Source organism: Semicossyphus pulcher, unplaced genomic scaffold (genome assembly GCF_022749685.1).
Source record: "Semicossyphus pulcher isolate SPU_LCO1_2020_fin unplaced genomic scaffold, fSemPul1.0.p SCAF_10, whole genome shotgun sequence".
Taxonomy (NCBI): Eukaryota; Metazoa; Chordata; class Actinopteri; order Labriformes; family Labridae; genus Semicossyphus; species Semicossyphus pulcher.
Window position 1 is genome coordinate 16,205,635 of NW_027211604.1, and position 12,932 is coordinate 16,218,566.

The following is a 12,932-nucleotide window of genomic DNA, read 5'->3' on the forward strand; positions in this document are numbered from 1 at the left end:
GACACACCACAATCACAACACAAATATCGTTGTCACCAGGAAAATACACTCAGTAACGCCACAAACTTCCAGTGAGTCTAGCTGTGAACAATAAATCAAACAACCAAACTAGAACAAACATTAGTAGCAGTTTGTTAATAACTAACAAGTACTATTCAAATGTTTTAAGATTCAAACTTTATTACAGACTCAAGGTCCAGATAGAGTGACAAGACAATACACAAGATAAATATACTAAAGCACAATAAAAATGTATGGTTTAAAATGTAAAATATAGTAAAGAATTAACATCTTATAAGGAGGCATCTGTACCAGTGGCTCCAGAGCTGGGATTGGTAGCGTGTAGAACTACATCTGATATTTGACAAAACCAAGATGATAGCGTTCTCTGAGGCATTGAGCCGGCAAATACATTTATACAGCTTGGACAGTATTGACTCGAGCAGTCACAAACATTCCACTTGCACTTCACCATCTTGGTCGCTTAAGGAGAAACCTCATAGCATAATTATAAGCTACTTGTAATCTCTGTAAGCTTGTTTTCTTGTGCTTTGTCCACAGATGTGCAGTATATAGAGGTGTACAGTAAGCTCTGAACAGAGACAGGGACTACTGTACTGTTGTTTCCTTTTGCATCATCCTCAGATGTCATCGAACAGAGACCAGGCCAAACAAGACAAAAAGCTTTAGGGAACTAAAACATTTGATGTGGCTTGTTTTATGCTTCAGACACTCCCTGTCGCGGATCACAAATGAAACCAAATACTGTGTTTCCACTCTCCCCCTGCACATAAATCCCGCGGCCAATAATAAATTCAGAAAATCCATGGCAGACAATACCTTCGTTCATACGTTCTATTCTCTGTTATAAGGGAGAACTTTTCAATGGCACATACATTGATTAGCACAAGACAAATATCATTGAACAACAAATCTGGGCTACTATAAAACAGATTTATGTTAATCTATTGTGATATGGTAACTATGCCAACGAAGCTTTTTTTCCTACGTCACTACCGGCAGTATTCGGGACGCCAGGAAGAAGAGAGTGTGCGCCTCGCGTTGAATGAAACCGAACGGCAAACTTCATTCATTCATTCATTCAACTTTTCGACAATATTTGACAGTATTTGCCAAGCACTACATGTTAGTTTGCTCTACCAGGTAAGGTTGCTTAACCCGTTTAGCTTAGTCAGCTAATGTTAGCTAGTTTGACGGTGACTTCGCTTGTTTACATTGTTGCTAGCCAGTGTTAGCCATCTCATGCTAAAAATATCAACACCAGGGACAGTCACTGTCAGCCCTGATTAGGTGGCATTTGGCCGTTGTGTCTTTAGTTAGACAGATAAACAACACATGCTTATCAATAGTGATGTCACGTTTTGCTCTCTGTGCTACTTTATGAGCTACTTTCTTAGCTTTACTCAAGCTACAGTCAGTGCCATCGTGACACCTCTCCTGTTCATTTGTTCTCCCCTCTCTCTGCAAGGTGTACGTCTGCATGTTTTCATCAGAGCTAGAAACATTTGCTTGAAAGTGTGTGCACTTGTCTGTGCACGTGCAGCTGCAGCCGAGTGTGTGTGCGTATGTGTGTCAGGAAAACGTGTGTGCCATGTCAGTGTCAGTGATCATAAAGTGGGGAGGTCAGGAGTACTCCATCAGTTCTCTGTCTGAGGAGGACACAGTGATGGATCTCAAACAGTCCATTAAGACCTTGACTGGGGTGCTGCCAGAGAGACAGAAACTTCTGGGACTCAAGGTCAAAGGTGAGAGGCCATATCTGGGAGAGCTAGTGTATATAATGTAATTTGATTTCCAGATCAGGTGGAAGATATCAATACTATAAACAGCTGATGTACGAGCATGTGCCACCCCCACCCACCCCTGTTTGTAGTACATAAATAATTTCTATTCGATGTAATATTTTATATTGATTGATTAGCTTAAATTGTCTTCCCTTTCTCCTTCCATTGATTGTATCTTTCATTTCTGCCTCCAGGTAAACCTGCAGAGGATGAGGTGAAGCTGGGCTCACTGAAGCTGAAGCCAAACACAAAGATCATGATGATGGGGACAAGAGAGGAGAGCCTGGTAGGTGGTGGGTGACAGAGATGAAAACTGAGAGAGGGATGTGACAGTGTCTACAGTTTTGCATAAGGAACTGTGATGTATGAAAAATCTGCCATTTGTTGTCTGGCACACTTTAACTGTGTAAATGTTTCGTTTGTAAAGGAAGATGTTTTAGCTCCTCCCCCTGAGAATGATGATGTGGTCAACGATTTTGACATTGAGGAGGAAGTCATTGAAGTGGAGAACAGGTTTGTGATTTTTATGGGTCTGAGCTGTATGAAAGCTGTATGACATTTGTGAGAGTGTAAATACTGTATATGGCTGCGTCTCAGAAAAAACTATTTGTGTGCAGAGAGGAGAACCTTGCTAAAATCGCCCGCAGAGTGAAAGACTACAAGGTGGAGGAGCTGAATCCTCCCAGAGAAGGCAAGAGGCTTCTGGTTCTGGATGTGGACTACACACTGTTTGGTGAGTGATGATGACACAAATGTGTAAGAATTTCACTAAAGAGTGACTGACTTTACAGCTTGTTAAACCGTAGCATGCTAAGAGTAAACACTCTGTTAATACAGCATAGACTCTAATACAGTACCTCCATTGTTTCTGCTTGTATGACACTTACTGTATGTTAAATGGATGCAATCCAACACAGGTGCATAGGGTTGACACTTTTCCAAACAAATTTAGAATAATAGAATTTGCTGACTACTTTTGTAATGTCTGTTACTTAGTAGAACAGGACACTTTATGAAACATAAATCAGTCACTGTTCTTCAGTCTATCAGTTTCTAGTTAAATATAGAACTTTATACTTAGACTGTCTTTGTCCTATGTGTGTTCAGATCACAAGTCATGTGCAGAAACCGGTCAGGAGCTGATGAGACCATATCTTCACGAGTTTCTGACATCAGCCTACGAGGACTATGACATTGTTATCTGGTGTATGTATCTCTCTTCTCCTCTATGACTAATATGCATGCATTAATGTAAATAAGCAGGTGAATATTGGCGTTATATTAAGGGATGCACGATATTGGAATTTTTTGGGGATATTGGATATGCCGATATTTTCCAATCCTTTTTGCAGATTTCGATACTCATATATTAGGCACATGTTTTTGTCCACCTAATTGCAGAGAACATCAAGTCTCCCCTGTGGTGGAATTGATATCATGCCTACTCTTATTATAGTGGCTAAAAACTGCCATACCGCAGACATCTTGCAACCTTCTTCACGCTTGACGGAAGAGGTGTGGTGCAGGCAGTGCATGCCCACACTCGCGCTGAGTTAATGTCGTAGCATTACGTCAAGCTTTTTTAGGAATCATCGAGCATTTAGGCAGAATTAAAGCGTCGTTTTATCTGCAGAAATATGACACATCTGCTGATGCCGATATGTCATTTTCAAGCCATTATCTGCAGTTACCGATAATGTGCTGATAATATCGTGCATCCCTAGTTACATTGTGTCTTAACTACTGGATCCTCTGAGTATAGTAGTTTTTTCCTCTGGTAAATATCTATTGGGCATTTGTTGCTCTTATTTTCCTCTGTGTGCTGGTAGTCGACAATCTCTGTTTGCTGAATATACATTCTTAGTAAATTGTTAGTAAGTATATACTTAAATGTGTTCGTTCTCTCCATAGCTGCCACAAGTATGAAGTGGATTGATGCCAAAATGAAAGTAAGTAGTTGATATGTTGTGCTTTTTTAGGTTCTTGTCTTCAAGAATCATATAATCCCCTGGTGTCAGTGGACTGAAACATTACTGTACTTTACCCCTTTTTGCCAAAAGATGGCAGTGTTTATTAATTTAACCTATAGTATTAGGGTTTGCAGTGGGACAGAAGATAACGTGTGTCTGTGTGGCTGTGTTTAGGAGCTGGGAGTGACAGACAACCCTCACTACAAGATTACCTTCATGTTGGACAGTGCAGCAATGATCACAGTGCACACTCCTAAGAGAGGGGTTGTGGAGGTTGGTACACACACAGCTGATCATGAATGAAAATACTGGCCTGTTTCACAGCTGCAGTTATTACTGATACAGTGTGTTTGATGGCATGCACATGTGCAGGTGAAACCCCTGGGTGTGATATGGGGGAAGTACGGAGAATTTTACAACAGGAAGAACACCATCATGTTTGACGACATCGGACGAAACTTCCTCATGAACCCACAGAATGGACTCAAGGTAGGTGGCCGGCATCGTCATCGTAATTTTGACCCCTTCCTCATCATTGTCAGCATTATGCGCACGTTTGCTGCAACATATTTTGAGTGTGTGTGTGTATTTGTGTGTTAGATCCGACCCTTCATGAAGGCTCATATGAACAGGGAGAAGGACAGGGAGCTGTATAAGCTGGCGCAGTACCTCAAAGAGATTGCCAAGCTTGAGGATTTCAGTGGTCTCAACCACAAACACTGGGAGAGGTAAGCACACAGGATGCAACGTATACAGGGACAATTGAATAGTAAATGTGAATGATCCAAAATACAGTAAATTATGAAATATATACATATGTTTGTTTGTAGGTACTTATCTAAGAGGCAGCACCACTGAAGACAGACTGCATCCTCTGCAATGACTTGAAGCTCCCATCCCAGCATCCAGTTCTCACACATTCACACAAACTATTTGCTACTACAAGTCCTTAATTTCAACCCTAACGACAGATCCAACACTAACCAACACTCACAAGCTCAGGACTGAGATGGGCTCCCATTTTATATATTTGCATGTTCTCTGTCTCTCCTGAACATTTTTTCCCATATGTTCTTTTAAATAATGGCAGCAATGACCAGTCAGTGTGGTCCCGTTACATCCACCCGTGTGGGTTAAAAAAACACAATTCATAGGTTTGAGGCCGCATGCCCCACAAACTTCTACATACCGCCTTCAGTCAGATCAAGTCCACAGTTATATAACCGGATCATATCTTGAAAGCTTTGAAACCTGATTTGTCTTCCACATAGGTTGGGTTTACATCACTTTCACATTAGAGGTTGTCTGACGTTGCTTGTCTCTTATACCCCTTTCCCACCAAAATGAGCGTGTTGACGCAGGTTTTTCAGACCCGAGAAGACCCGCTAATAAATGCCGATTGTCTCTTTTCCCATTGCCAGTGGAGTATACTCCTTTCGGTCTCTTTTCTGCTGCGTAACCGTCACAAACGCGCCCGAAACAGGGTTAGCATACAGTGAAGATGTTATGGTGGTTAGGTCTTTGTTGTATCTATTACTCATTCAGTCTGTTTATCAAACTCGGTGCCGACAAATTTGGAACGATGTTTGAGCGCTGCTCGGACGGAGATGGGCGGAATTTGTAGCTGAGATGACAAGGAGTCGCAGAAGTTACAGACGGAGCATAGCATCGCGCCGGAAAGGGGGCGGAGATTAGCGCGTCAACACAGGTTTTGTGTTCCCATCGATCAGAGCCAGGGCGATAATTAAAGCCGATTGTAGCCTTTCCCACGGAGCGAAAAAGCCGAGTGTTAGCGGGTGTTAGTGGGTTTTTTGACCAGTGGGGAAAGGGCTTTACAAATACGTAGACAAAATTTGATGTGACTATCAGGCCTCTCTGCTATACCAAGCAATTAAAAACAAAGACAAATAGCACTTCAACACAGATAAGGTCAATAACCAGAGACTGAGATTAACCAAGAACTAAGGATGTGTCAGTGATGTGTCAACAGTGTTTTACTGCATACATCCAGTCTGTGCAAATTGTAGTTAAGAATTCAAAAAAGTTGTAATGGCAGAATGTGTCGTGAGATAAATCAAAGTGCTTCATCATCAAACTGATGCCTGCAACCAACACAATCGAACATGTAACATATGCAATAATCTTCAAACCGCTGTGAGATTTCGACAGGTGGCAGTGAACGTACTTCATCAAAACTTGCCATGTGCATGTTTTGATGAAAGAGTTGTCACGTGTTGCTTGCATGCAGCGGTCAGTCGACACAGGCTGGAGGCTTTGAGGAAGTCTTACATGTATTCTGTATACATGCAAACTGTAGGCACATTGATGATCAGCTCGAAATGCGTGGATGGGAAACATTATTTTGTGTTTCTGTTAATTTCCTTTGTTACATGCCAGCTCTGTTACATTGCTGAACGCACACTTTATGATACGGTTTTTTTTTATGCAGAATTCATTAGTTGGTATTTTGTTTAGGAATTTATATTGAACTGTTTTGGAAATGGAACTAATGAACAACATGAGGATGGGGGATGATGCTGGAAATGCAAGAAACTGACAGCACAAAACGTGCAATTTACGTTTTTTGGGGGATTTTTTTGGTAGCTTCTTTCATGAGATTAATGTTTCTGCACTTATTGTCAACGTTTACTTTAAGTTATGGATAAAGAAGAAGAACGGTTGAGGAAAGGTGTGAAGCACCTGAAGCTCGTGGAAACATCAGGGATGTGATCTTTGAAATTTAGTCAGGTTTACAGTTCTCTCGGACATTTAACTCCCTTTTATCTCCTGAGATGATCTCTTTAGATCGACCTTTTTGTGTTTTCCTCATCACATCCCTGACATCCTGGCTGTAAATATGACAATAAACCTTTTTTTGTACCTACATTGCCTGTTTGTTTTTTGTTCTTTAAAGAGGGGGTATTGTGCTGTTTCACTTTTTAAGACGTATATATATATTGTTACAATGTTGTCCAGAATAAACGTGGGTGAAGTTTCAAATCTGTAGGTAAAAGTATGTTGGAGGCTTCTCAGCTCAGTCTGCAGGCTGCTGTGAGCGCCAGGTTTCACACAGTTTTTTCTACACGCTGCACTTTGTGACGTCACAAAGTGCAGCCTCAGCAGGCTTCAGAGAGCTGGCCAATCAGAGGAAAACAGGTTTGTAGGGGCGGGTGTTTCTAAAGGGGACAGAGCTGACTGAGTTGTTTCAGGCAGAGGCTGCACAGAGCGCCACTGTGAGAAAAATAGTGAGTTTTTTTCAAGAGGTGGTCGAGCTTTGTCTGTAATGGCACCTCAGCTCTGGAACAGTCTTCCACTTTGTATTCGATCCGCAGACACTGTTTCTGCTTTTAAATCCAGTCTTAAGACACATTCTTTAGGAGACAGCTAATTTATTAGAGCTCTGATGTTCATATTTTATCACCATATTTTAATTTTATTGTATTTTGCTTGTTTTATTTTAATCTTTCTTCTATACAGTTTCTAACTGCATGCTTGTATTTAGTGTTTTTTGTGTTCTGTTCGTGTTTTAATTTCTGGCAAACACTTTGTGCTCCCGTCTTGAAAAGTGGTTTTATTATAACTGTAAATCATGCTAAGCTACTCCACAGATATCACAGAGTGAAATATGAAGCTTGACATTAGCATAATACCCCCTCCTTTAAGTCATTTAGAATTAGTGGTCACATATTATCATTATCATTATTATCATTTTTTACAATGAAGTTTTGAACACATTAGAGATTTTATACATAAAAAAGCCAAGAAGTGCAGATTATCATCAATTTATTATGACAAATATATTAAAATCATTACAAAATTAACTGTAGTTCCAATGAGACAATTTCTATGAATGATCAATAAATACTGTATAGGGATACATTCAGTGCCAAAGCCCAGCTTTGCCTTACAAAATGTGTAAAAACTACCAAAACAGGATTAAAAAAACATCCTTGTGTTGTTCTTCATGAGCACATCATTCATGAGCACATCCCGCCATTTTCAGTCACACTGGAAACAGGAAAGGTTGGACAGAAACAGAAGATCAGATCAATGCTATCTGAAAAAGTCATGAGTTCGGACGCAAATGGACCAAGTAATAAACTCACCTGCAGTTGCTCCAGTGGTTGAAGGGCCCGCTGGTGAACTTGTCCTGAGCCCGCACACAGAAAACATACTCCTTCTGTTTCACATTGACCTCGTAATGAGTCTGCTCAGTGGTGGTGTGCTGCACAAGAGGATAAGCGACATGTTAAAGACGAAGAAATGGTCAGAGAAATCAATTTTTACAGTAGCTAAGTGTTAATCTGATCTATTGCACAAGATGCATGTATTGATTACCAGAATGGGCTGCCCACTGATACAGGAATGTTCGCTGTCGACCACCTTGACCTGGAACTGCAGGCGGAAGTAAGTGCAGGGCTTCTCCCAAGACTCAGGGTAGCTCCAGCTGAACACCTTCCCGTCACTGATGCGCAGATTAGGGAGTTTTGCTGGCCTCACTATACAAGATGTGGAAGGAGGGACACAGCACAATATGTGTATAAGTGTTAGTCAAAGCTTTGTTTTAACAGTGGTGCTATCCAAAGACACAGATGTTCAAAACAATCCCTCACCGATGTCTCTCAAGTAGAAAGTCTTGGTGTAGGCCTCCAGGCGAGCGAAGCTGTAAATGTACAGAGTGAGGGAGATGCTGTGCTGCTCCTCGTTGTGCTGGCAGTTTGTATCGCTGCAGTGGACCCCTGATCCATCAGCATCCAGCACACAGGAAATCTTTTCCATATAACTGAGCAGAAGACAGACGGGTTGGAACAAATACAATCTAAAACGAATCTTGATTGTTGTGTAGAAGTTATATTCTGTCCTCACCGCTCGGCCTTCACCATGAGCACGGCTGCGTTCGGTCTGTCGGCTGTCCTTGTCCAGGTGCAGTGGAAGGAGCCTTTATAGTTGTGTGCTGAACAGTGGATGTGACCTGGAGGAACAGAAACACTTTCAGAGTCTCTCCCTCGGTTTGTGTTTGATGTTCTTGTGAGGAATGTACTGTATCTCTTTCTTTTGTGCACCAGCAGCTTTCCTTTGAAGGTCCCAGCATTTAAAGACTTATAAATATCAAACTCATACGATCCCCTTCACTATATTTAACATTTTGTTCCATGAAATCCATGAAAGAATGGAGTACAAACAGTTTTAGATCTTTCAAAGGATCAACATGAATCCATCCATGAAACCATATCAGGTCCTGCTTTTCTTTTGACATCTTACATTATCTTTTGTTTTGTGCTTTCGAGCCACATTCCTCTACCTCTGTCTATGCTCTCCCACCTAATCTTCCTCTCCCGCCTTCTTTCTTATCTCAGCTACACAGTGTAATCGCGCCTATGTCTCCGATACCTCTCGCGAGGTCCAACACCTACTCTAAACTATCTCCCTCTTCTTTCTCAATGTGTTCTTTCCCCTCTCTTACCTTCCTGAGGGGATTTTTCCTGCAGTATGACAGTCCTGTTGTCCGGGTCTAGTCGGACCATGATCACAGTGTGGTTAAGATATTGTCCGTCCGAGGCGAGGTGACAACTGTAGTTTCCTCCTCTCATCTCCACCACCAGAACTTTGACCTGGTTCCCTCGCAGGGCCGGTTTAACCTCCATGCCTGAGACGAGGACATGTTCAATGTGACACCGACTTTCATTAAAACTCAAAGATAAATCTTAAAATAGAAAAGTTCTGCTACACATTAGCACAGGTGCTATTAGGACTACTAGGCTAGTAGAAGTAGTATCAGTAGTTGTATTACCGTTTTTCTTCCAAAACACAGGCTGGTTCTGATAAGCTCCTCCACAGGTCAGATTAACATGCACCCGGCTGCTCATTCCATACGGCACCCTCAGGACCAGAACTATAACAGACAAAAACACACACAAACATACATAAGAGCTGAACATTTACTGTGCGTGAAGTGGAGATATAATGTGAAACAGAGATGAGTTACCAACCGTTACTCATGAGAGTCTCTATGTCAGGCTGGTTGCTGTCACAGCTGGCGAAGCAAAACGCCGCACACAGAACCGCGAGGAACAATGAACGCATCTGGAAGAAAGGAGCATAAGTCAGTGCACAACAGGGACTGGAACCAATGCGTTACTGGTTTGATATCCTCTAAGGCTGGGACTCTTTAATATGGTTATTCACGCTAATAAAATTCCCACAACGTGAGGAAAAAATGGTTTCTACCAGCAGTTTTTATTTAAGAGGCACAATTAAAGTCTTCATCTGAAAGGCGACAGGAAGTTAAATCCTTAGATACATTAGGTAACGTAGGACGTACAATATTTAGTAGTATCAAATATACTAAAAACAAGCTAAAATTTTGCATCCTTTTTGCCTTGTGTCCCCTTAAACCATAGCGTGCAATTGTGACCCCTCATTACCACGGTCTACTTTTACAAGCTGAGACAGGTTTCTTATTCTTTCTTTCAAAATCAGCTGTGTTTCAGTTTCCTCTTTTAGATATTAGTAATGTTGAGAAAGTTATTTTAATTCCAACTATGTGTTAATTTCTTCCAATTAAAATAACTTCTTTTCTTCTTCTTTTTGTGTTACATGTAAGTTACTAGAATAAATATATACTGGACGGTGCTGGAGAAAAAACAGGACAGATAACAGGAAATTAAAGAGTTCTTACCTTGAAGACTGGACTGGATTGTAAGTTTCAAACTGCAACTGGACCTAGTCAGTATGAGGTGAAGAGTGCGCCCAGTGTGTCTGCATGAACTCGGCATGCTGCTGTATTTGTGTGTGGCAGAAGCAGAAGGTCGAAAAACCCCGACACAAAGAGGAACTCCCTCATGCAGGCTGTGTGTGTGCGTGTGTGCGTGTGTGTGTGTGTGTGCGTGTGCGTGTGCATTACCTGAGAGAAAGGTTGATGACGTAAGATCCTGATCTATTTACAGCTGGAAACACCAAAGACAACATTTAGCGACTCGTTTTATGTCTCCATCCATCCCACATTTTCTTTAACCTGACTCTCGCTCACCTTTGTCCGGCTTCATCTTCTCGAGTCACAAGGAAGATGACAGCAGCTGAGAACAATAGAAGTCTTCATATTCAAACATTTTCCATTGTGAAATTGTGTATTTGCTCGTGCAGCCGCATTAACCATAATGGAGGAAGTCAGCAGAACCCAAGAGACAGAAACCTTTCGGAAAGAGAAGTGGAAGAGCTCAAGTGTTTGCATATGACAGTTTTGTGACCATGTGCATTATTGAAAAGTGAACAGGTGGGCTACTTTGGAAAAAGTCATGACAGTTCTGAGGAAAGAGGACAAGAAAGAGTCAGTGATAACGCTTCCATGGAGTCAGAAAGGGGAATAAAGTCACCGCGGTGATGAAACAATAGAAAAAACATTGAACTATCCTTGAGTAAGTTTGTGAACGACATAGAAAAAACAGATATGCTAATAACAAATTAGGGAAGTTACCTGTACAGAGTGATTTATGGAGTTTCCAGCCCCTGACATTTAACCATGCCAGTGTTAGTCTTACAGTAACCAGCAAACCCGTTCCTATAACAGAACCTTTAATTTGCTATTATAGTGAGACCTTTCTATAAAAGCAGGTAATAGATGACTGTCGCTAAAGGTTGGTTTGCTTTGTGGTTGCAAAGAAAATCACCTCTGTATTAAATCTGTATGCTGCTCAGAAAGGCGTCATAACCTCTCTGCACTACACTCATGTAACCACAAACTTTACCCACCTTCAGTATTCACATAATTCTGTCCGTCAAACTGAAAAGTATCAGACGTTTTTCCCTTTTGGAAAGAATTTTCAGCTGAAACAGCGACAGGCAGCAGGTGAACACGCAGGTATTCCCCCCAAAAATCCATTAACATGTTTCGGATTGCTGGGTAATAATGAGGTCTAATGACATAATGTCACACTGTCTGTACATGATATGGCTTCCTCTGTTCCTGCCACTCATGTACAGCGACCTTTCACATTAAAAGCATCAAATCAGGTCATTAACTCTCCTTCTTCTTCCTGAACTTAAACTTGAAAGCTTGTCAGTAGGCAGGTGAGTTTCTTCCTCATTCCTTCCCCGGCTGGATGACGTTTGCTATTGTGTTCTCAGGCTGGGAATGCCACTTGGCAGCACTTGAATCAAACAGGCCGATCACTTATGGTGGCTTCTTCTCTTCAGAGGGCCTCTTTGCAGCATTGTGTATTTTAGGGAGTTTTCTGTGTTCTTTCCAGCTGGAATGAGTCGATTTAAAAGAAGGAAATTGTAATTATTAAAAGAGGAAATCAGAGGAAAGGGGAAACTGTGTCCTACGTCTTATTGTTGTTGAAAAGGAGGCCCAACATTACATTAGCTGCTGATATGAACATCCATTGTGAGGTAAAGTTCAAGATTTTAAGGAAATCCACTTATCAGCTTTCCTGCAATGAAATGAGAGATTTAAAGCCATTTGTATGACTAGCTTAGCTTAGCATTAAGACAGGAAGCAGTTGGAAACAGCTAGCCTGGCTCCAAATGTAAAAGACAAAACCTACTAGCCACTTTAAAGCTAACATGATTGTAGGAACCATATCTACAGGATAGTGAGTGTCCACTTGACCCCAGGAAGTAGTTCCAGCACATAACTCACATAACTCCCTATATAACCACAACTTGGATTTTGGTTTGAATTAAACAAACTACACTGCGGTTGTGAGGATGTTGGATGTACTGCCAAATTCTCTGAAACGCCTTTGGAGACGGCTTATGGTAGAGAAATGAACAGTCAATTCACGGGCAACAGCTCTGGTGGCAGTCAGCATGCCAATCGCACGCTCCCTCAAAACTTGCGACATCTGTGGCATCGTGCTGTGTGATAAAACTGCACATTTTAGAGTGGCCTTTTATTGTGGCCAGCCTAAGGCACACCTGTCCAATAATCATGCTGTCTAATCAGCATCTTGATATGCCACACCTGTGAGGTGGATGGATTATCTCGGCAAAGGAGAAGTGCTCACTAACACAGATTTAGACAAGATTGAGAGAAATAGGCCTTTTGTGTTCATAGAAAAAGTCTGAGATCTTTGAGTTCAGCTCAGGAAAAAAGGGGCCAAAAACAAAAGTGTTGCTTTTATATTTTTGTTCAGTGTAAATTAGTGAGCATTAA

The 12,932-nt window shown here is 41.4% G+C and overlaps 2 protein-coding genes across 2 annotated transcripts; one reads left to right on the forward strand and one right to left on the reverse strand.

The window, feature by feature from the left end:
• Positions 1-1,042: 1,042 nt before the first annotated feature.
• ublcp1 (ubiquitin-like domain containing CTD phosphatase 1) lies at positions 1,043-6,659 on the forward strand. The gene is made up of 11 exons (XM_069671904.1): positions 1,043-1,164; positions 1,490-1,766; positions 2,000-2,091; positions 2,233-2,318; positions 2,423-2,538; positions 2,913-3,011; positions 3,717-3,754; positions 3,950-4,048; positions 4,148-4,264; positions 4,376-4,503; positions 4,606-6,659. Exons 2-11 carry the CDS (start codon positions 1,613-1,615, stop codon positions 4,631-4,633), a joined length of 957 nt encoding a protein of 318 aa, XP_069528005.1. The 5' UTR covers positions 1,043-1,164; positions 1,490-1,612; the 3' UTR covers positions 4,634-6,659.
• A 905-nt stretch (positions 6,660-7,564) lies between these two features.
• On the reverse strand, positions 7,565-10,705 carry il12bb (interleukin 12B, b). Its single transcript, XM_069674707.1, has 9 exons — positions 10,455-10,705; positions 9,766-9,859; positions 9,567-9,668; positions 9,240-9,422; positions 8,642-8,747; positions 8,389-8,558; positions 8,114-8,274; positions 7,882-8,000; positions 7,565-7,783 (listed from the first exon to the last, which is right to left on the reverse strand). The coding sequence occupies exons 2-9, from the start codon at positions 9,857-9,859 to the stop codon at positions 7,753-7,755; spliced, it is 966 nt and encodes a 321-aa protein (XP_069530808.1). The 5' UTR covers positions 10,455-10,705; the 3' UTR covers positions 7,565-7,752.
• Positions 10,706-12,932: the final 2,227 nt, after the last annotated feature.

Excerpts from the sequence above, each read along its gene's own strand:
- ublcp1 (XM_069671904.1), top strand. The coding sequence starts at position 1,613 with ATGTCAGTGTCAGTGATCATAAAGTGGGGAGGTCAGGAGTACTCCATC. Across the intron at positions 3,012-3,716 it reads CTATGACATTGTTATCTGGT|CTGCCACAAGTATGAAGTGG; the intron begins GTATGTATCTCT and ends TTCTCTCCATAG. Across the intron at positions 4,049-4,147 it reads CTAAGAGAGGGGTTGTGGAG|GTGAAACCCCTGGGTGTGAT; the intron begins GTTGGTACACAC and ends GCACATGTGCAG.
- il12bb (XM_069674707.1), bottom strand. The coding sequence starts at position 9,859 with ATGCGTTCATTGTTCCTCGCGGTTCTGTGTGCGGCGTTTTGCTTCGCC. Across the intron at positions 8,748-9,239 it reads GGAAAAATCCCCTCAGGAAG|GTCACATCCACTGTTCAGCA; the intron begins GTAAGAGAGGGG and ends CTGTTCCTCCAG. Across the intron at positions 8,559-8,641 it reads CTCATGGTGAAGGCCGAGCG|TTATATGGAAAAGATTTCCT; the intron begins GTGAGGACAGAA and ends TCTTCTGCTCAG.